We start from the raw sequence: 22,746 nt of genomic DNA, 5'->3' as shown, positions 1-22,746 counted from the left end.
GACCCGGGGACTGGGAGGAAGCCCTGAGGGGAGATGAAAGGCAGGTCTCTCCTTTTGGGAGACCTGGAGACTCAATCAGAGCGCCGCTGCCACAGAAGCCCCCAGAACCCCTGAGCTCGGGGATCGGCAGCAGACAGACGACGGTGCTCTCCGGCGTCTCCTCTCTGACCCACTTGCGTGTGCGTGTGGGGAGGGGGGCGGGGTAGGCCAAGGCGGGAGGGGGGAGTGGAGGGGCTCGTCCAAGTAGACTACACTTCCCAGCAGACACCGCGGCGGACCCTTCCTCCAAGTGTGGCCCCTCGCCGCCCCGGCCAGTGGGAAATGTAGTCCCCAGAGCCCGGCAGGCCAGCAGAGCGGTGTGTCCGTGTCTGTGTGTTTGGAGGGGATGAGCCCCAAAGCTTCACAGGCTCACTCGGGGGCTCTGGCGTCTCTACGTCCTTGCAGGCTCCTGGGTTCCCGCCACTCAGCCCAGCCTCATGCTAGGGCTGCCCCTATCTCCCCCCCGCACAGCAGAAGTGCCCCTGTCCGGTGCCCGCGGGTCCCAGCACCCCCTCCGACCCTCGGCGGGAAGCCTACCCCTTTAAGAGTGGCCCCGCTGACATCACGGCGGGGGGGGGGGACTGGCCCGGCTCCCGGCTCCGCGGCGGCTGCAGGACCCGGCTCCGCTCTGCGCCCGCCCGCTGCTTCGGGGACCCCAGCCTGGGACGCCCCCTCCCATCTCCTCCTTCTCCTCAGGCCGCCCAGACCCCAGGCTCCGCCTCAGGCGAGGCCAGAGCCCTAGTCCTCATCCGGGGACCCCTAGGATTGCCCACTGCTGTCTCTTCTTTCCAGGGTCTCTCTCTCTTGTCTCCTCCCCAAGCTCAAGGTCTCTGGTCTCAACATCTCTCAGCCCAAGGCCTCTGAGCGTCTCTCTGTCTCTCTCTCTCTGTCTCTCTCTCTGACCTCCCTACCCAGGGCTTTACAATCTCTGAGCCTCGAAGGGGCTCAGACTCCGCCTGTCTCCCCTTTTTTCTCTCTGTCTCTTTGTGGTAGTCTCTGTGTCTCCTTCAGTCCCCAGACCTGTGAGTCCTGGAATTTCTCAGCCTCGAGGTCTCGGTGTGACTCTGCGTGTCCGCTCCGTCTGTCTGCTTCTCTGGGAGCCCTGTCCCCTCTCGGGCTCTCTGCCTTGGTTTCTATTCTCTCTCTCCCTGTCTCCCCCATCCTCAAGGCCTAGCTCCCTCCCTCCCTTCCCTGCATCCCCCCCCGCCGCCCCTCCCCTCCTCCGCAGCAACCAATGAGCGGCCGCCGGGCCCTGCTCCCGGCTCCATCCGCCGAGTGAGGCCGCGGGCGCGGGGGGTGGGGGGTGGGAGGCCGGGAGGGGGCCGGGACGCCGGGCTCCGGGGCTGGGGCGGGGGGCGCGGGCACCTGCGACCCCGGTGGAGGCGGCGGCGGCCGGGGGAAGCCGCGGGGCCGGTCATGCGGCTGCGGGGCCCGCGGCCCGGAGCGTCCGCCCAGCCCTGAGAGAGGTGAGCGCCCCGGGAGGGTCCTGGAAAGAAGGGGGGCGCCCCAGGAGGGGGCTGGGAGCCCCGGTTGGGGCTCAAAAGGGCCTGAGTGGCTCGGGAGGTGGGATTCTGGCGGTCAGGACGCCCGAGCTCTGGAGGCAAATGGGGGATGGAGGGGCATTGTGGCCTGGGGATTCCCGGAGAAGGAGACCCGAGGGTCCCGGAGTCGGGAAACTATACTCTTGAGGTCTGGATCTCAGACATCTGGGGAGGGCCCAGGCCGGGGCCTTGAGGGAGGCGGTGCTGGGTGTCCCGAATGGGGTGGAGGGCCCAGGCCCGGTAAGGGCAGGACGTCAGTATGGGAGCAGGTCCCCAGAAAGGGGGAGTTCCAACTCCCAAGAGATTGAAGGGCGATGGAGTTAGGACTTGGGGCTTGAAGAATGGGGACCCGGGGGACGCGGAATGCCAGAATCCAGGAGAAGCTGGGATAAAAAAGGAAAAGAAGGAGGGCGCTCCAGGGCTGGATGGAGGGTCCCAAAGGAGGAAGGGCTGAGCCGCCGATCCGGAGGAGGATGAGGAGGTCTGGGCAGGCGGTTTAGAGAGAAGGACTAGAACGAATAGGGTGGATTCGAAAGGGGAAGTGAGAAGGGTGAGAATGCTCGAGGGTCGCAGCCGGGGATCCTAGGGGCAAATGTGTGACGCTGAGGTCAACTACCTGGGACTAAGGCAGTCAGGCCACTGGGTTTTGGGAGCTTGTTTCCGAGCTGAGTGGACTGGAAGAGAAGCAGACAGCTGGCGGTCAAGCCCTGGAGCCACCCGGCGGGGGATGGGAGAAAAGCTGGCAGGAGCTCTGCCGGACTGGATCCTCGAGTCCTCCAGAAGGCTGGGGGGTAGGGAGTTGGGTGGATGCTGGGTGAAGATGGGAGTTGTCTCAGGCTCCAGGGTCCTTACCAGCGTGGGACAGATTTTCAGGGTTATAGGAATTCTGGTTAAAGACAGCGGAGTTTCATGTCTGGGCTTGGTTGTTGAGGGACTGTTGAGGGGTCCCAAACTTCATAATTAAAAGGATATTGGTGATCTAGAGGCCTCTGATTGAGATAGGTTGAGGATCCTGAGCTGGATCCCCTCAAATCATGAGACTGTGTGTTTTGGGAGAAAGTTCCTGGGTGGGAGGTGAGGGCTGTGGATAAGGGATTTGTAGTTGTTGAGTCGTGAGTTGAGGGGCTCTCTAGTTGTAATATCTGGGTACCTGATTGTAATTTGGGACTTCACATCTGTGAACTGGAGATATCTTGTTTTGAGGGTCCAGTGTTGTGGGAGGGTTGGGGTTCCAGGTTGTATGTTTGAGGAGGGTCTGTGATTGGAAGTCCTAGAATGGGAAATTGGGGTCCAGAATCTCTGGTGGGGGATTTGGGGAACATGTGGTGGAAGACAGGAGTCTTGGACTTCTTAATTGGGGCTTTAGAGTCCAGAGCACCAGCTCTTGGTTTTGAAGGGGGGATCCCGTGTTTGACTGGGGTGCTTTGTTTGAGATGCTGGATTGAGGGAAGGGGTCCCAGGTTACGGTTTTGACATTCTGGAGTCTCTAGTCAAGATTCTAGCTCCAGGTCTCTTGCTCCCACTATTCCAGCATGAGAAGCCTGCCTGGATCTGAGGGGAAAAGGGGCAAGTTAAGGTTCTGGGATTTTGGATCTGGATTGTGGGCTGTGATCTCAGATTGGGATCCCAAATTGAGGTCAAGGCGCAGTTCAGAGTTAGAAGCTCATGGGTCAAGTTCTTGGTGTTAGAATTGGGTGCTAAGGGTCAAGATAAGAGTCCAAGGGTTTAAACTTAGGTAGAGGTCTTGTCTCAAGGTCTTAGGTGGGCCTGTGATCAAGGGTCTGGGATCAGGGTATAGGGTTAGGGGTCCTTGGCTAGTGACCCAATTTGAGGATTTCTGACCAGAGCCTTCAGTCCAGAGACAGAGTCCAAAGGAAAGAGGTCAGGGCATGGAGTCAGAATTTGGTAGTCTGAGTTTCTGGACAGGTCAAGTCAGCATCCAGTGTTCAAGGCCCCAAACCTAGAGTTCAGGGACCTAAGTCCTGGTCAGAGCTGAGGCTAGGGGCCCTTGTTGGAATCCGATGTCCAAGGCTTGGGTCTTAGATCAGGGCACAGTCAGGGTTGGAGGATGCCTGGTCCTGGAGTTGAGGTCTCAGATCAAAGTAATAGTTTTTGAGTAAGGGGCCCAGGTTCAAGGTTGGGGGGGAGGTCTGGTGTCCAAGGTTGGGGGTCTCAGGTCAGGGCATGAGGCTAGGGTTGGGAGTCCTTGTTCTGGGGTTAATCTAGAACTAGAGTTTCTGACCAGAGCAAAGATATTTGGGACCTAGTTCCAGTCACATGATTGGAATCAAGGTTGGAGTTCTGGGTCTGGGCCAAGGGTCATGGTTGAAAATCCTATCTTGGAAATGGGGGCCTGGAGATGGTGTCTCTGGCCATAGTCCAGAGTCAGAGAACAGGCATCAGGATTGGGTAGCTCAGTTCTGTTGCTGGGGGTCGACAGTTGGTGCCTCTGGTTGGAGTCCAGTGTTGGAGTTCTGGGCCATAAAACAGAGGTCAAGATTAGGGGATCTCATTCTAGAAGTGAAGCTTTTGGTCAGGGTTTAGAGCTGGTGTCAGAGTTGGGAGATTGCCATTTTGGGGTTGGACTCTCAAGCCAGGGTCCAATGACCCAGGTTGTTGCATAGGGTTGAGGGCTCTGGTGGGTCCTATCTGGGCTCTCCACTGAAGCTTCTGCTCTGCCAGGCCCCGCAGGGCGCCCCCCGCCGCTAAGAATGAGTCACTGTAGCAGCCGCGCCCTGACCCTGCTGAGCAGTGTGTTTGGTGCCTGCGGCTTGCTCCTTGTGGGCATTGCGGTCAGCACCGACTACTGGCTATACATGGAGGAGGGTACAGTGCTGCCACAGAACCAGACCACCGAGGTCAAGATGGCACTACACGCTGGCCTCTGGAGAGTCTGCTTCTTTGCAGGTACAGACCTCACCTGCTCTCTGCTCACCTGTCCTCACCTTAGCTGAAGCCCAAGAGTCCTTTTCCACAGTCCCATTTCTTGATTCCAGAAACCCAGACACTGATTCGGTTTCTTTCCTGGAGATTCAGATTCAGGATCCTGTACCCCAGTGGCTAACACAATTCCAGAACCGGGAGTCCAAATTTCTAGCCATTTATTCCCTGCACCTAGGAGCCCCGATGTCAAAAAAAATCTCCAGGTTCCTAACCCCTGCTTCCCTGGGGGAACCCTGAAGTCCTCCCTTAGAACCAGTAGTCTAGGTTCAAACTTTGTTCCCTGGACAATTTCAAGGCAGAATGGGCAGGATAAAAGAATTCATACCTCCTGGTAATCACCAAAGGTGTCCCTAGGTGATGCAAATGATTAAGTTCTCAGCTGCTAACTGAGAGGCTGGAGGTTCCAGTCCACCCAGAGGTGCCTTGAAAGACAGACCTGGTGATCTGTTTCCAGAAAAGGTCATAGCCATGAATGAAACCCTATGGAGCTCAGTTCTCTGCACACATGGGGTCGCGATGAAGTGGAATTGACTCTACGGCAGCTGGTTTGGTTTTGGTTTAGTAATCACCAAGGGCCTCCTTCTAGGAATCTTGGGCCCCAGACTTCATCTTCTATAAAGACTCAGGAGTCCTGGCCCATACTCCCTTCTTGTTTAGGACTCTGAGTTCCAACCCTGTCCTCCTTCAAACAGGAGACTATAGGGCAGCTCCCAGGAGGAGCTCCCAGACATCCTGCCTACCCCGTTCCCCCACCCCAAAGAGTAGTGCTGTTCATAAGCTTTGGGTTCAGCTTCCCGCCCTCATCCTGGGGTCTCCCCAGTGTCCGTCCTGTTCCTGACAACTTCCCTGGGGCTTAGGAGTCTCTCCCCCAGCCCTGCCTCGTTACCTTCTCCCCAGGTCGTGAGAAGGGTCGCTGCGTGGCCTCGGAATATTTCCTGGAACCGGAGATCAATTTGGTGACGGAAAACACGGAGAATATTCTGAGTGAGGGGAATCCGGGCCTGGGCAACAAGGGGACTGGATTACAGGGCAGGTGGTTGGAGAACAGGGCGGGGCTAGAGAAGGGGTGGAGTCGAAGGGAAGTTGTGGAGGCTTGAAAGGAGGCGGGGTCATTGGATTAGGAGGAGGGGCCAGGTTGAAAGGATGGTGCCTGAGTGGTGCGCGGAGTCAGTAGGTAAAGTATGGAGCTAAAAGGTAGGAGTGGAGGGAGGCTTTAAAGGAGACAGAGTCATTGGATAAGGAGGTGGGGCTAGGTTGAAAGGGCGGGGGCCTGGGTAGAGGGTGGGGTTGGCGGGGAAAGAAGTGGGGTCAAATCAAAGTGGGTGTGGCCTCGTGAAGCTATGAGGTCAGAGGTGGACTTATCAGATGAAAGGGGAGGAGTCGGTGGGAAAGGGGATGAACCAAGTGAAGTGGAGGCAGTTGTGGAAGGGGAGAGGTCAGAGGAAAGGGGAGATGCCCCACCCTAGGTTCCCTCTCACCTCCTGCCTCTTCTTGCCTCCTCCTCCAGAGACAGTGCGCACGGCTACCCCCTTCCCCATGGTCAGCCTCTTCCTTGTGTTCACTGCCTTCGTCATCAGCAACATCGGCCACATCCGCCCACAGAGGACCATTCTGGCCTTCGTTTCTGGCATCTTTTTCATCCTGTCGGGTGAGCCCAAGGAAAGCACTTATGGGTTGGGGGGCTATTTCAAGTTTCAAGAACCCGTGGGCCCCTGTGGGCCACTTCCTTGTTTTGCGATGCTGGAGGGGTTGCACAACTTGTTTGAGACCCACTTTTGTTCTCTCAGTAAAATGGAGATAGCAACGCCCATCTTAGAATTTGTTCTGAGGACCAAACTATTAGCTAATGCTTACTGCATGCTAATTATGGACCAGGCTCTGTTCAGATACTCACAACAGCCCTGTGAGGTAAATACTATTAATAGCCCATTTCACAGATATGGAAACAAACACTCCAGAGGGATGAAGTCATTTGCTCAAGGCCCTACAACTAGTGAGAGACTGAGCTAAGAATCAAATTTCATCCAATTCGCCTCCAGAGGCTATATTTTTAACCATTACTGATATTTTAGCAATTTCCGGTGTACGAGGCTCTTAATTTTCTGTGCAACATTTTGTTATAAAAATTCTTTTTTTAAAAAAGTGCAGAAAACCTGAATTTTGTAGCAAACATCCATATATCCACCACCTAGGGTCAACCATGAACGTATCACTAGACTTACTTTAAGGTTCCTGGGTAGCGCAAACGTATGTGCTCGGCTACTACCCAGAAGGCTGGTGGTTTAAATCCACCCTGTGGAAGAAAGGCCTAGTGATCTACTTCTGGTCAACTTCCGTAAGATTATTGTTCTTGTTGGGTGCCATCAAGTCAATTCTGACTCATAGCGACCCCATGTGACAGAGTAGAATTGCCCCATAGGGTTTCCTAGGGACCCAAGAGAAAGATGCAGCAAAGGGGGAAAGATGTAAAGGGTTTGAGGCCTTGGAAACCCTATGGGGCAGTTCTACTCTGTCCTATAGGGTCTCTGTGAGTTGGAATCGACTAGATGGCAATGGGTTTGGGTTTTTTGGTTAATCTTTGGGGAAGCTGATCACCAGGTCTTTTTCCTATGGAGCCACTAAGTGTGTTTGAACAGCCAACCTTTCGGTTTGAAGCTGAGCACTTAAATGTTGTGCCAGCAGATTACAGCCATCGAAAACCCTGTGGAGTGCAGGTCCACTCTGAGTAGGAATCAACTCAATGGCAACTGTATTATTATTATTTTTTAAGACTTACTTTATCCTGTATCTGTCCATCTATCTATATGTCTAATCATCCATCAATCTATCTTACTTGTTAATGCATTTCAGAGTAAGTTGCAGGAATCAGGACACTTCACCCTGAACACTTCCCTATGCATGTTATTAGCTAGGCTTCAATATTTGTTTGCAGTTTTTTTTTTTTTTCCTTCTTCTTCTTTTGAGGTACAAGGCTCTTTTGCATGTGTTATTACACTCCCTCCTCATAACATCCCTGCTAAGGAATTTGTTATTACCACTCACTTGATAAAAATGGGCCCAGAGGAAAGCAGGAAATTGCTCAAGACACTAGAGTAAGCTTGTGCCAGTGTCCAGGGTCCCAGAGTGGAGTTCTTTCTGAAGTGCTAAAACCATTTGGTGTCAAGTCAATTCCAACTCATGGCAACCCCATGTGTGTCAGAGTAGAACTGTGCCTCATAGTGTTTTCAGTGGCTGACTTTTCTGGAGTAAATCCCCAGGACTTTGTTCCAAAGTGCCTCTGGGTGGACTCGAACCACCATTTCACGTAGCAGGTAAGGTGCATTAACTGTATCACTGAGGGACTCTCCATTAGAGCACTAACCGGTTGCCCTTGAATTGACTCCAGTTCGTGGTGAACCCAGGTGTGTCAGAGTAGAACTGTGCTCCATAGGGTTCTCAATGGCTGGTTACTCAGAAGTAGATTGCCAGGCCTTTCTTTCAAAGCACGCCTGCGTGGACTCGAACCTCTAACTTTTCAGGTAGCAGCTGAGTGTATTAACCCTTTGCACCACCCAGGGACTCTGAAGTCTCAACTCAGTCCGCTCCTATTCAGTCCACCTCAGCTCAGCACAGCCCAAACTCACCTCTGTTCAAACATGTTTAGCTCAGTTCAGCACAACTAACCTCACAAGGTACTAACTCAGTTCTTCAGTCCAGTTCAAATTAATTCAACTTAATTTAATTCAACTCAATTCAAGCCCTTTTATTTCAGTTGATATTTTACAAGCAAACCCTTCTGCGTGTCTCATCCCAATCCCGTCTCTTGGGGGCCGCTCTCTGCTCTGTCTCTCCCAAGCTGGCTGTGCAAATAGATGAAGATGGATTTTCAAATATCCCCTCCCCCAGGCTCCTCCCTGCTCCTCACCCAGCTTTCTCCAGGCTAAACCTCCCCCGTGCCTGCAACCTAACCTGACGAGACCTTTTCCAGGGAAACCAGGGTGCAATCTCCGTGCAAACTTGAATCACGGTGTGTGGAGCCAGACGCCAAGCTAAAATAAGACATGTAGAATATCACAATCCCAGACTGTCAGAGCTGAAAGTTCTCTTCAGTTTTCAGAAGGAAAAATAGTGGCCTAGAGAGAGAAAGTGGGGCAAGGGTTGGCAGAATGGGCACTATTATTCAACTTTACCTGCAACATTGTAAGGAAAGTGCCTCTCTTAGTTATGGAGGGTTGCCGTAACAAAAATACCACAAGCAGATGGCTTTAATGAACAGAAACTTATTTTCTCACAATTTGTTGTTGTCTGCCATTGAGTTAATTCTAACTTACAGTGATGCTGTAGGACAGAGTAGAACTGCCCCTTAAGGTTTCCTAGCTGTAATCTTTATAGGAGCAGATCGCCAGGTCTTTTCTCCGGAGGAGTAGCTGGTGGGTTCAAACCACAGACCTTTCGGTTAGCAGTAGAGCGCTTAACTATTGTGCCACCAGGGCTTCTTCCTCACAGTTTAGGAGGCTAGAAGTCTGAATTCAGGGCACCAGCTCTAGGGGAAGATTCTCTTTCTGTTCCCTCTGGAGGAAAATCCTTGTCTCAGCTTCTCTAGCCAGCAATCCTTGTAGACTGGCCTGCTTCCGTGGTCTTCAGACACTGGTCTTCCATCTGTGTTGGCTTGTTTCTCTGCCTAATCTGCACCTTTTATATCTCAAAAGTCACTGGTTTAAAACACACCTTACACCACTACGGCCTCATTAACATAACAAAGAAAACCATTCCCAAATGGGATTACATACTCAGGTAAAACTAAAAGCCTTGCAGGTTGAGTTGATTCCAACTCATAGTGACTCTACAGGACAGAGTAGAACTAGGGCTTTCTAGGCTGAGCCCTAGTAGTGCGGTGGTTAAGCGATTGGATGCTAACTGAAAGGTTGGTGGTTCGAGCCCACTAGCTGCTCCATGGGAGAAAGATGTGTCAGCCTCCATCCAGTTATACTCTGTCCTGTAGGGTCACTATGAGTCAGAATGGGCAACAGATAAATCTTCACGGTTCAAACAACTGACCTTTTAGTTAGCAGCCGAGGGCTTAACCATTGCATCACCAGGGGCTAAGATTTACAACACATGTTTTTTGGGGACAAAATTCAATGCATAACAGCGCCATTGCTTGTGGTTTACAGGTGTGGAAACAAGGGGTTTCAAAAGGTGACGTAGCTAGTCAGTGGCAGAGCTGGGATTTGAATGGAGGGTATTCTGATTCCAAACGCTATGCTCATACCACTGTACCAGGAACTGACTGTCCAAGTTCAAGCCAAGGATCAAAGATACATGATCAGTGATAAAGACTGGAAGTCAGAGCTCACATGTGACAATAGAGTAATTTTTTAGCATTGAACCCTATTGCCAGAACCTCTTCCTTGGGTTCATTTCATAGACTACGATCTATGCATGCCACCCCAACGTATTCAGTTGTGTGCTTTCAGGGTTGTGGATGCAGGCTGTGGCTGAGCTCATCCCTATGAACTCAGAAAGACCTGGGTTCAAATCCTACCACTACCACTTACTACCAGTCCCTGGGTGGCACAAATGGTTAAGCTGAACTACTAACTGAAAGGTTGGAGGTTTGAGTCCACCCACAGGCACATCAGAAGTAAGGCCTGGTGATCTGCTTCTGAAACGTCTGCAGCTCTGAAAACCCTATGGAGCAGTTCTACTCTGCATACATGAGGTTGCCATTTGGCTTCCTACCATTGTAGGCAACCTACTTCTGAAAATTAGCCAATGAAAACCCTGTAGATTGCATCAGGTGGACACTCAAGACTATGTTGGCATCTCCTGCCTGGAGGGGAGATGAGTGGGTAGAGAGGGTTAGAAGCTGGTGAAATAGAAATGAAAAGAGAGAGTGGAGGGAGGGAGTGGGCAGTCTCATTAGGGGAGAGCAACTGGGAGTATGTAGCAAGGTGTGTGTAAGTTTTTGTGTGAGAGACTGACTTGATTTGTAAACTTTCACTTAAAGCACAATAAAAATTAAAAAAGAAAACAACTTATAGATCACAATAGAATATTGCTTGATATAGTGCTGAAAGATGAGCCCCTAGGTTGGAAGGCACTCAAAATACACAAAGGCAGCAACAATGGACTCAAACATCCCAGTGATCATGAAGATGGCGCGGGACCAGGCGATGTTTTGTTCTGGAGGTGTTACACATCCCCAGGGATCAGTTTTGGGGATGGAGTAGAAGGAAAGAGATTGATAATTGGCAAACCCAGGAGAAGGCTTCTGCAGTGGTCCAAGCAATAGCAGATAAGGTCTGAGCAGTGGTTGGGGCTGTGAGGATAAAGCAAATGGAGACAGATGAGAGAGAGAGGGATAATGACAGAACAATCAATAGACCCAGATGAGTGGATATGATTGGTGACAGACGGGGGAGAAGCTAGAGTAACATTGATTTTCTTTTCCCAGCCAGGGGCCATAAGAGGCACTCTCCCCATCCATGACCCAGATTAAGCCCTAATCCTCAAAGCTGCTGTGTGCATTTGCTTATTCATTCACTCATCAGACATTTCTGGGGACATCCTTCATGGAAGACCCTGTGCTGGGCATTGGAGACACAACACCCGTTGCCATCAAGTCAATTCTAACTCATAGCGACCCTATAGGACAGGGTAGAACTGCCCCAAAGGGTTTCCTAGGCTGTAATTTTTACAGGAGCAGACTGCCACACCTTTCTCCCATGGAGTGACTAGTGGGTTCAAACCACCAACCTTTCAGTTAGCAGCTGAGTGCTTAACTGCTGCTCCTAAGCTTGCCACACACCTGCAATTTTTAAATTCCCTTGATGGATTCCCATTGCACTTAGGATACATCCAAGCTCCTCACTCTGGCCTGTAGCGTCTTCCCCATGATTTGGCTGCTGCTCAGATCTCTGAGTTCATCTCTTAAGATGTTACACTGCCCATTGCTTATAACTTCAGCCACACTACCGGTTGCCATTGAGTCAGTTCCAACTTATGGTGACCCCAGGTGTGTCAGAGTAGAAATGTGCTCCATAGCATTTTCAGTGGCTGATTTTTCAGAAGTAGATTGCCAGGGTTTTCTTCCAAGGGACCTCTGGGTGGACTTGAACTTCCAACCCCTTCTACAAGGATATAAGCTCCAATGTGACAGGAATCTTTTCAAACCAGCTCTCATTTGTATCTGTAGAGTCTAAAGTAATTGTTGGTACAAAGTACATGCTGAAATTCTTGTTGTTAGGTGTCATCGAGTCAATTCCAACTCATAGTGACCCTATGAACAAGAGAACAAAATGCTGCCTGGTCCTGCGCCATCCTCACAATTGTTGCTATGTGTGAGCCCATTGTTGCAGCCACTGTGTCAGTCTATATCATTGAGGGTCTTCCTCTTTTTTGCTGACCATCTACTTTACCAAGCATGATATCCTTCTCCAGGGACTGGCCCCTCCTGATAACATGTCCAGAGTACATGAGACAAAGTCTAGCCATCCTCACTTCTAAGGAGCCTCTGACTGCACTTCTTCCAAGACAGGCTTGTTCATTCTTATCTGGTAGTCCATGGTATATTTCATACTCATCACCAACACCACAATTCAAATGTATCAATTCTTCTTGGGTCTTCCTTATTCATGTTTCAATTTTCACATGCATATTAAAAAAAAAAATTTAGGTGATTAAAAATACCATGGCTTAAGTCAGGCACACCTTAGTTCTCAAGGTGACATTTCTGCTTTTTAACAATTTAAAGAAATACTTGTAGAATGGAGAAATGATAAGGACAACTCGGGGCATTTTGGGTAAAGGAAGATATGTTAATCAGACATAGTAGGGAGGTGTAGGGAGAGTGGAAGCAACCAGAGAAGGCTTCCAGGTGGAGCTGATGTCTAAGTCGATCTTTAAACGGTGAGGGCAAATTTTTCAAGTGAAGAAAGAAAGGCTCCTGGTGTGGAGGGGGAATTCACAGCATGTATTAAAGCCCTAGAAAGAGTCTAAAACGGAGGTAGATGCCTGGGCAGCTCTCCATGGTCCTGAAATCGTATTGCTCTAGAGCCAGATTGTTTCCATTCAGTTTGGAATGTAGGTAATCCTTGCCTACTGTGCTCTAAGAATTCAGAAGCAGATGTAGTTGGGTGGGGGTGGTGGAGGAAGAGTTGGATTGCAAAGAAAGGAAGGGGGAGGGACAGAGAAAAAGAATGAGACGGAAAAAGAAAAAGAAGGTTATTTTTGGATAACCAGTTGTTGTTGCTAGTTGCCTTTGACTTGATTCCAACTTATGAGGACCCCATATGTGCAGAGTAGAACTTCTCCATAAGGCTCTGATTTGAACCACTGTTAAATGACCAGGAAGGAGAAATGATCTTACATTTTGGCATTTTGCAATTACTAAAAAACATTTTGTCTTCTTTGTTTCCCTCTCATCAACCACCACTCCTGACACTTTGCTTGTGGAGAATGTGTGTTTGTTATTTAGAACTCCAATAATGTGATTGTGGGACTCAAGTCTAGGGTTGGGGTGGAAGATGAGGCAGGAAATGTCAGCAGGAACTAGATCATATAAAGCCTAGAAGTATACTTTCTCCCCACTACCATCTGTCAGTTTGTTGTTACTGTGGTGGCTTGAATGTTGCTGTGATGCTGGAAGCTATGCCACTGGTATTTCAAATACCAGCACGTTCCCCCCATAGTGGGTGAATTTCAGTGGAGCCCCAGACTAAGATGGACCAGGAAGAAAGGCCTGGCAATCTACTTCTGAAAATTAGCCAGTGAAAACCATGTAGATCACAACAGAATATTGTCTGATATAATGCTGAAGATGAGTGCCTGGACTGGAAAGCACTCAAAATACACAATGGCAGCAACAATGCACTCAAGCATACCAATGATCATGAAGATGACACAGGACCAGGTAACAATTCATTCTGTTTTACATGGGATCAACATGAATTGGAGCCAAGGTGACAACAATTAACAACAAAAACACACTTTCTCCTGTGGACATCAAGGAGCCAAGGAAGAATTTTGAGCAGGGAGAGATACAGTCTAGAAAGAACTAATACCTGAAGCAGGAAGAATTTGGGGGCCATGGAACAGAGAATAAGGAATTAGCTGGGGGAAGGCAATTGGGGATACAAAAAGGGGTTCAGATTTATGAGGGATTCAGGAAGCAAAATAGACATGACTTGGTGGCTAATTCTCCATGATGGGTGAGAGAGAGAAATAGACAGAGAAACAGAGACAGAGAGAGAGGTGACTCTCCTGCATTTGAGTGAGTGATGGTTTCTGGGCTTCCTTCAATATTCCTTTCCTATAAACCTGCTCATCTTTAAGACGCATCTCAGGTGGCTTCCCAGCATGGCTCCCTTTTCTTGAGTGTCAAAATGATGGAATTCCAGAAGTCAAAAGTGCTACAGAAGTTCAGAGCAAGAAAAGATTAATTTTTAGAAGGGATGGAAGAATGGTAAGCTTCAGTGTGGGTTAAAAAGGAGACAGCAGCCAATGAGCTTTTCTGGAAGTTCCAGTTGTTTGTTATTGTGGCCTAAGGTTGAGGTGGTTCTGACTCATGGCGACCTTATGTATAACATAACAAAACTTTGCCCGGTCCTGCGCCATCCTCACAATAGTTGGTATGTTTAAGCCCATTGTTGCAGCTATTATAAATATTACATCAATTCATCCATTCAATTAATATTTACTATGTGCTGGATATTGCATTTGAAGCTAGAAACGAGACAGGGGACAAAATGGTCGTAGCATCATGGAGACTATACCCTGGTGGGGGTTGGGAAAGATGCATGATAAAAAAGAATAGCAAATAGATAGAAAATATAATGTTATAGAAATAAGGTTATGAATTAAAATACAGCAGGTTAAAGGGAAGGAGAGTGATGGGGGTCATTATTTTATCCCATCTCAATCACTCCAATTTTTTAAAAGAAAATGTTCAAACCCACAGAATAGTATAATGAACCCAGGTATATTTTCCTCCACCAAGACTGAACATTTTGTTAATGTTTTGCCATATTTTCTTTCTCTCTGTCTTTGTCTGTGCACACACACATACACAGGGTTTTTGGCTTTGCCATTTAAAGTAAGTTGCAAGTATCATGATAGTCCATTTCTAAAAATTTCAGTATGCATCTGTTAAGAATGAGGACATTCTTCTGTATAACTGTTTTTGTTAACTGGTGTTGAGTCAACACCACTCATGTACAACAGAACAAAACGTTGCCTGGTCCTGCATCACCCTTATGATCACCAGCATGTTTGAGTCCATCATTGTAGCTACTGTCCAACTCACTGAGGGTCTCCCTTACCCTTGCTGGCCCTCTACTTCACCAAACATGATGTACTCTTCTAGCAGTTAATCCCTCCTGATGACATGTCCAAAGCAAGCAAGTCAGTGTTCTGTTGTTATTCATAAGGTTTTTGTTGGTTAATTTTTGGAAGTAGATTGCCAGGCCTTTCTTGTTAGTGTTTCTTAGTCTGGAAGCTCCATTGAAACCTGTCCACCACAGGTGACCCTGCTGGTATTTGAATACTGTTGGCATAGCTTCTAGCATCACAGCAACATGCAAGCCACCACAGCAACAAACTGACAGATGTCTACATAACTACAACACCATTATCACACCCAGAAATTTTACAATAATTCCATAATACACTTTTGTCCATTTTCAGATTGCTTCAGTTTCAAGAATGTCTTTTATTGCTTTTTCCCCATAATCAGGATTCAATCTAGGTTCATGCATTGCATTTAGTTAATGAGTCTCTTTTCATCTGGAATAGTTCCCCCAGTTTTTTTGACCACACTGAACTTATTAAATACATTTTCATTATGAAATTTTATAAACATACAAAAACATAGACTAGTATAATAAGATCCCATATACCCATCAATCAGTTTCAACAATTATCAACATACAGCTAATCATTTTTAGTCATACCCTATAACATCTCCATTTTACTATATTAAAGCTAGTCTCCAACATCATACCACTTTATCCACAAATATTTCAGTGTATCTCTGAGAAATAACTACTCTTTTACTTATTTTGTTTTAGTTTTTATTTTATTTTATTTTTTTGTGGCTGAGGATATACACAGCAGAACATACACCAATTCAGCAATTTCTACATGTACAATTCATTGACTTTGATTACATTCTTAGAGCCGTGCAAGCATTTTCACCCTCCTTCTCTGAGTTGTTCCTCCCCCATTAACATAAACTCACTGCCCCCTAAGGTTCCTGTCTACTCTTTCCAGTTGCTTTTGTCATCTTGATCCCATATAGATAGTTCTTTAAAGAGCATGATGCTCAAGGCAGTCATTCTTTACTAGTTAAGCTAAACAGCACTCTTATTTAACATAACCACATGCCATTATCGTGCCAAAACAATTAAGAGAAATTGCTTAATCTCACCTAATATCCAGGCAGTGGTGAGATTTCCCCCACTTGTCCCATAAATGCCTTTTTACAGTTAGTTTGTTGCAAATCAGGATCCAAATTCGACACATGTGTTTAGTGGATAAATGTCTTAAGCCTCTTTGAATCTGTAAGGGCCCCTCTCCTTCTACTTTTTAAATTTTTTTTCTTGCCATCTATTTGTAAAGAAATTTGGTCATTTGTCTGGTAGAATTTTCACATTCTGTATTTCCCTAGTGCCATTTCTGTGCTATGGTTTAATGTTGCTGTTAGATGCTGTCAAGTCAATTTTGACTCATACCAACCCTATGTGACAGAGCAGAACTGCCCCATAGGTTCTTCTAGGCTGTAATCTTTACAGGAGCAGAGCAGATTGCCAGGTCTTTCTCTTGGGGAGCCACTGGGTGGGTTCAAACCTCCAACCTTTTGGTAAACAGCTGAGTGCTTACCCACTGTGCCACCAGGGCTTCTTTGTGGTTGTATAAAAAACTAGCTGCTATGGAGTTGACTCTGACTCATGGTGACCCCATGTGTCTCAGAATAGTACTGTGCTCCATAGGTTTTTGGGTTTAACACCTACTCCTCAATTACTGACACGGTTAGGTTCCAAAGACCAGGTCATTTTGCAAAAATCGGCATTATGTGAAAATGGAGGATGACTACATCAGATCAGAAAAATGGAAAATGACAACATCACTACATAACTGCCAAATTACATCATCATTACATAACTGTAAAACCACTGAGAATCATGGTCTAGCCAAGCTGACACATAACCTTAACCATCAAAGCCAGTATTACTTCCACCTTACACCTCGGCATTAGTACTTCCAGATGTATGTTGTTAATGCACAAAACAGTCAGATAGTAGATTTTTTACTATTGCTGCAAATGTGAAATGTTGGACAATAAGATAGTCAGTCAGTGTGGAGTACCTGCTGCCGTTGATTCCAGCTCATAACGACCCCATAGAGTTTCCAAAGCTGTAAATCTCTATGGAAGCAAACTGCTACATCTTTCTTCCAGGATGCTGCTGGTGGTTTCGAACTGCTGACCTTTCGGTTAGCAATCAATTACTTTAACCACTGTGCAGTGCAGTGTGGGGTAGGTGTATGTATTTTCATTATTGTAAATATATATAGTACAGCCAGAACTCAACAGGACTGCCTTGTTTTCCTGGGTCTCACAAGTTTTCTGCCTTTGACAGGGTGCAATCTTACCACTTTTCTATTGCTTGTTTAACTGGAAAACATTTGAGTTTTCCTTCTCTGACAGGTTTCTGCCTTATACAGGTTCTGGTTTTCACAAGTTTTTACTGTATAACACAACATTTGTCAGTCCAACATTTTTTAGGTGTACAATTTAGTGATATCAATGACAGCGATCATGTTGGGCAGCCATAACCCGTAATTGTTGCTGAATTTCCCATAACCATAAATAAAAACTCACTGCTTCCTAAACACGGGGATTTCTAATGGCTGATTTTTTTTAGAAGTAGATTGCCAGGCCTTTCTTCTGAGGCACCTCTAGGTGGCCGCAAAGCTCCAGGCTTTCAGTTAGCAGCCAAGTTCCTTAATCTTTTGCACCACCCAGGGACTCCATACGTTTCTCTAATCCCTGTGTTTTCTTGTGAACTGTTTTTTTTTTTTTAGTACTGTGTTTTTGGTGAAAGTTTACACAGCAGTTTAGGTTTCCATTCAACAATGTCTCCACAAATTATTCAGTGTTATTGGTTACATTTTTCACAATGTGTTGTCATTCTCATTCATTCCGTTCTGGTTGTACCATTTCCAATACTCTAGTTTCCCTGCCCCCTCACCTTCTTGTCTTTGTTTTAGAGTAATTTTTGACCATAGATGATTTCTTAAATGTGCTCATTACTCGTGGGTGATATTCTTTATTTTATGAGCCAATCTGTCATTTAGCTACAAGGTGACCTTAAGGGATAATTTCAGTTTAAGGCTTAAAGCGTATCTCAGGGCAGTAGTTTCGGGAAGTCCTAGTCTCAACTGGTCTGATAAGTCTGGACTTTTTTAAGAATTTGAATTTTATTTTTTATTGTTGTTAAATATACACAGCAAAACATACATCAATTCGAGTTTCTACATGTACAATTCAGTGACATTGATTACATTCTTCAAGTTGTGCAACCGTTCTCTCCCTCCTTTTCTGAATTGTTCCTCCCCTGTTACCATAAACTTACTGTCCGCTAAGGTTCCAGTCTAACCTTTCGAGTTGGTGTTGTCAATTTGATCTCATACAGTCCTTAAAAGAGCATAATGCTCAAGGCAGACATTCTTTACTAGTTAAGCTAAATTACTGTTTGGCTTTAAGAACGCTTTAGGGAATATTTTTGGTTTGAGGTTTAAAGATTATCTCAGGGCAATAGTTTCAGGGGTTCATCCAGCCTCCATGGCTCCAGAAAGTCTGGAGTCCATAAAAATTTGAAGTTCTGTTCTACATTTTCCCCCTTTTGATCAGGCTTCTATAGAATCTTTGATCAAAATGTTCAGTAATGGTTGCCAGGTGTCATTCAGTTCTGGTCTCATGTGATAGGAGGTGGCTTTTCATGGAAGCAGTTAGCCACATATTCCATATCCTCTTTGAGTTCCTCACTCTCCTTCCTCTGTTGCTCCAGGTAAATAGAAACCAATTGTTGTGCCTTGGATGGCTGCTTGCAATCCTTTAAGACTGCAGGCACCATGTAGTAAACTAGGAGGCAGATCAGAAGCAGTAAATACATTATTAGGTCAATTAACCGGGATGTCCTATGAAACTATGACCCCAAACCTCCAAACCAAGGAACCAAAGCCCAGAGCTGTTCGTTTGTACATAAGCCGCCTCAGCAGCTACTCATTTTTTTTGTTGTTGTTGTTATTGTCCTTTTGAAGACTACAAGCTAGGATATCTGGTGGAATATCCCACATCCTTGTGGTATAATGATTGTTTCCTCACTATATCATTTAATTTGTCCTCCTTTCCTTGTATTTTCTGTAACCTGGGAGTTATGTCTAGACTAGAGGTTTCGTTAGATTCAGACATTTTGGGCAAGAAAATTCAGAGGCAGTGTCATGTACTTTATATCACGTCACTTCAGGTAGCAAATAATGTCAGGTTGTCCCACCGTGGTCGCTGGGTGGCACAATTGTTTAAGCACTCAACTACCAACCGGAAGGTTGGTGGTGCAAGTCCACCAAGAGGCCCCTCAGAAGAAAGTCCTGGTGATCTGCTTCCAAAAGGTCACAGACGTGAAAACCCTGTGGAGCACAGTTCCACTCTGACACACGTGGGAATTGGAAGTGACTCAATGGCAACTAATACCAGTACTGACCCCGCCATGAGCGGTACCAAGTTTGATTGCTTCGTGAATGTGGTGTTGGTCAGATCTTTGCATTATAAAGATCCATTTTTCTCTTTACAATTAATAAGTAATTTGCAGGGCGATTTTTTATTTTGAAAAAAATGTGAAACCTACAGCAAAGTTGCAAAAAGAATGCAGTGAACTCTCCTGTATCCTTCACCTAGATGCGCCAATTTTTAACATTTTACCCAATTTGTCTTTTTTTCTCTCTCTCCCTCATATACCTACTCATGTGCATGTGCACGCACGCACACCACACGCACACGCACACTGAATCCCTCGTGGTGTAAACAGTGAATGTGCCTCACTGCTGACCAAAAGATTAGAGGCTCCAGCCCACTCAGAGGTGCCTTAGAAGAAAGTCCCGTTGATTTGCTTCCAAAAAATCCGCCATTAGTTTGTGTTTTTATTGATTTTTCCTTCCTATGTCTCTTTTTAAGGAGCCTTGGTGGCAAGTGGTTAAGCACTCAGCTGCTAACCAAAAGGTCAGTGGTTCGAACCCACCAGTCGCTCTGAGGGAGAAAGATCTGGCAGTCTGCCTCCATAAGGACTGCAGCCTTAGAAACCCCGTGGGGCAGTTCTGCTCTGTCCTACTGGGTTGCTAGGAGTTGGAATTGACTCAACAGCAATGGGTTTGGGTTTTTTTTTTTTTTTTTTGGTGGGTGGGACAGTGGTAAAGCTCTTCTGAGTGATGCATCATAGCACACCTTTATTCTTCCCAGAAGGACTTGGTAGCTAACTGAAAGGTTGGCTGTTCGAACCCACCTAGCAGCTCCGTGGGAGAAAGACCTGGTGATCTGCTACTGTATAAAGATTAAAAAAAGAAGCCAAGCCCACGGCCATAGAGTCAATTCCAACTCATGGTGACCCTATAGGATAGAGAACTGCCGCGTAGGGTTTCCAAGGAGTGGCTGGTGAATTCGAACTGCCAACCTTTTGGATGGCAGCCACCAGGGTACTTAAGAGCTCAGGTTGCTAACCAAAAGTCAGCAGTTTGAATCCACCAACTGCTCCTCGGAAACCCTACGGGGTAGTTCTACTCTGTCCTATAGGGGCACTATGAGTTGGAATGGACTCAACAGCACACACAACATTTTTCCCAGGGCCTCATCTTTGGAACTTGGACATGGGGCCATTCTTAGTCTAGGAAGCTTTCCTTAACTCCCCCTGCTCCTGCCCCCAGTGGATTCGGTGCCTCTTCTGGACTCCTCCAAAGTGCTGAGCAACTTCCCTTACAGCACATGTCACCATGTATGTGACTGTTGATCAGGGGCCATATTATCTGCTCCAGTTGCAGTGAGTTCCTGGAGGGCAGGTTTGGGGGTGGCGTTAGGGAGGTTGCTGGTTCATCTCGGGATTCCCTGCACACAGCCAAGGCCCAGCACACAAGGGGCTTGGAAAGATAGTAGTTAGTCCAGGACAGAGTGGGAAGGAGGGGAAGGCAGCGAATGGGGAGGGGCTGGGGCTGGAGAAGGGGGACTAGTTCTGAGGGACCAAGCCCTCCCCACCACCTTCTGCTCCACCAGGCCTCTCCTTGGTGGTGGGATTGGTTCTCTACATCTCCAGCATCAATGACGAGGTTATGAACAGGCCCAGCAGCTCTGAGCAGTATTTTCACTATCGCTACGGGTGGTCGTTTGCCTTCGCTGCTTCCTCCTTCCTACTCAAAGAGGTGATGTCCGTGGGGCCCACACTCCAGGGTTTTGGATGGGAGGGTCTCAGGGGCTTGAACTCCTGGGTCCTGAGGAAGGAGAGACCTGGGGGCTTAGATGTCTGGGTCCTGGGAGGGGAAGGGCTGGGGACCTGGACTCCTGGGTCTGAGGGAAGAGGGGCTGGGAACCCTGAGTCTTGGGTCTGAGGGAGGAGGGGGGTTGGGGGCCGGGACTGGGGACTGCAGGAGGAGGGGGCTGGGGACTAGGACTAGGACTCTTGTCTTTGAGGGAGGAGGGGGCTGGAGGCCCTGGACTCCTGGATCTGAAGAAGGAGGTTGGGGGCTCAGACTCCTTGGTTTGGGGAAGGAGGGGCTGGAGGTCTGGACTTTTGAGTCTTGGGGGAAGAAGGGGTTACGGGCCAACTCTGCGACTCTGTGCCTTGCGCAGGGAGCCGGCGTGATGTCCGTGTACCTGTTCACCAAGCGCTACGCGGAGGAGGAGATGTACCGTCCGCACCCGGCCTTCTACCGCCCGCGTCTCAGCGACTGCTCCGACTACTCGGGCCAGTTTCTGCAGCCTGAGGCGTGGCGCCGCGGCCGCAGCCCCTCTGACATCTCCAGCGACGTCTCCATCCAGATGACGCAGAACTACCCTCCCGCCATCAAGTACCCCGACCACCTGCACATCTCCACCTCGCCCTGCTGAGGCCCCGCCCCCGGAGCCTCCCTGCTCCTCCACTCGGGTCTTTCTGCAATGCAGCCCCCCCCACCGCCCTCCTCGGGACTCCTCCCTCCGCCCGGAGGATCCTGCGCCAGCTTTAGGCCCCAACCTCTCCCGGTGGCTTCGCCGGGTCCCCCTAACTCCTCCCCTTCTCCAATGCCTCCTCTTCCCAATGGCTCCTCCCCCTTCTCTAACCTCTGCGTTTTACTGGTTTCTTTCATTTCCATTGGACTCCTCCCCTTCGTCTGCTGGCCCCTTTCGCCTTAGGCCCGCCCATTTCCCCTCAGGATCCGCCCCTTCTAAAACCCTCCCCTTTCCCCTATGACCTATCCCTTTCCCTTGGGGCCCATCCTTTTCCTTTAGGACACGCCCTTTTCTCCTTAGGACCTGCCCCTTTCTCCTCAGGACCCGCCCCTTTTCCTTTAGGGCCCGGCTCCTCTAACCCCAACTACCCTGAGCCCCCGAACCTCTCTCCTCACCGCAGGGGCTCTGGGCTGGAGAGTAAGTTCTGGCAGCCCCCCCTGGAATGTCGATGATAGCCTTCTCCCCTTTGCCCGGGCCTTCTCCTGGCATCTGCCCCCGCCTTCCCCTCCTGACCCCGCGGTGCTGTGGGGGCCTTCCTGTTCCACCTCACCGCTCCAGGTGGGCAGGACCTGGTCTCCCCTCCCCCCGCCCACTTCTCTGCTCCCGGGAACACCCCATTCTTTTCTACTTTCGGTTCTTAGCGGCTGGGTTCTTTTGCCTCCTGAAGGTTACCTGCCATTCTAGGGAGACTCTAACGGATCTTGCTTTCTCAGCTATCCTTGGTTTCTTTCTCTTCCTCTTCCTGCTCTCTCTCTTTTCTTTCCTCCACCCACTCATCCATCCCCTTAGGTGCATCCGTTCCCGCACCCAACAAGGAAAGGGACCTGGGGCGGAGGGAGTCCCATGATGCCATATCCGCACCTGTGCCCGCCTCTCCCCCCTCGAGGCCCCGTCGGGGGAGGGAGGGGCAGTAGCGGGGGTCGACACCCCCCCAAACCTCGAAGTCTTCCATTTTCTGGCACTTCCCTCTTTGAAGTCCCCTTTCTCATCTCCGAT

General features: G+C 48.4%; 1 protein-coding gene across 1 annotated transcript; it reads left to right on the top strand.

The window, feature by feature from the left end:
• Nucleotides 1-1,426: 1,426 nt before the first annotated feature.
• CACNG7 (calcium voltage-gated channel auxiliary subunit gamma 7) lies at nucleotides 1,427-22,389 on the top strand. The gene is made up of 6 exons (XM_049901706.1): nucleotides 1,427-1,505; nucleotides 4,263-4,487; nucleotides 5,421-5,507; nucleotides 6,031-6,171; nucleotides 20,821-20,966; nucleotides 21,394-22,389. The coding sequence occupies exons 2-6, from the start codon at nucleotides 4,292-4,294 to the stop codon at nucleotides 21,649-21,651; spliced, it is 828 nt and encodes a 275-aa protein (XP_049757663.1). The 5' UTR covers nucleotides 1,427-1,505; nucleotides 4,263-4,291; the 3' UTR covers nucleotides 21,652-22,389.
• Nucleotides 22,390-22,746: the final 357 nt, after the last annotated feature.

The sequence above is a fragment of the Elephas maximus genome, chromosome 11 (genome assembly GCF_024166365.1).
Source record: "Elephas maximus indicus isolate mEleMax1 chromosome 11, mEleMax1 primary haplotype, whole genome shotgun sequence".
NCBI classification, from domain to species: domain Eukaryota; kingdom Metazoa; phylum Chordata; class Mammalia; order Proboscidea; family Elephantidae; genus Elephas; species Elephas maximus.
This window is presented reverse-complemented; position numbering and strand designations above follow the sequence as displayed.

Excerpts from the sequence above, each read along its gene's own strand:
- CACNG7 (XM_049901706.1), top strand. The coding sequence starts at position 4,292 with ATGAGTCACTGTAGCAGCCGCGCCCTGACCCTGCTGAGCAGTGTGTTT. Across the intron at positions 4,488-5,420 it reads GAGAGTCTGCTTCTTTGCAG|GTCGTGAGAAGGGTCGCTGC; the intron begins GTACAGACCTCA and ends CCTTCTCCCCAG. Across the intron at positions 20,967-21,393 it reads CCTCCTTCCTACTCAAAGAG|GGAGCCGGCGTGATGTCCGT; the intron begins GTGATGTCCGTG and ends TGCCTTGCGCAG.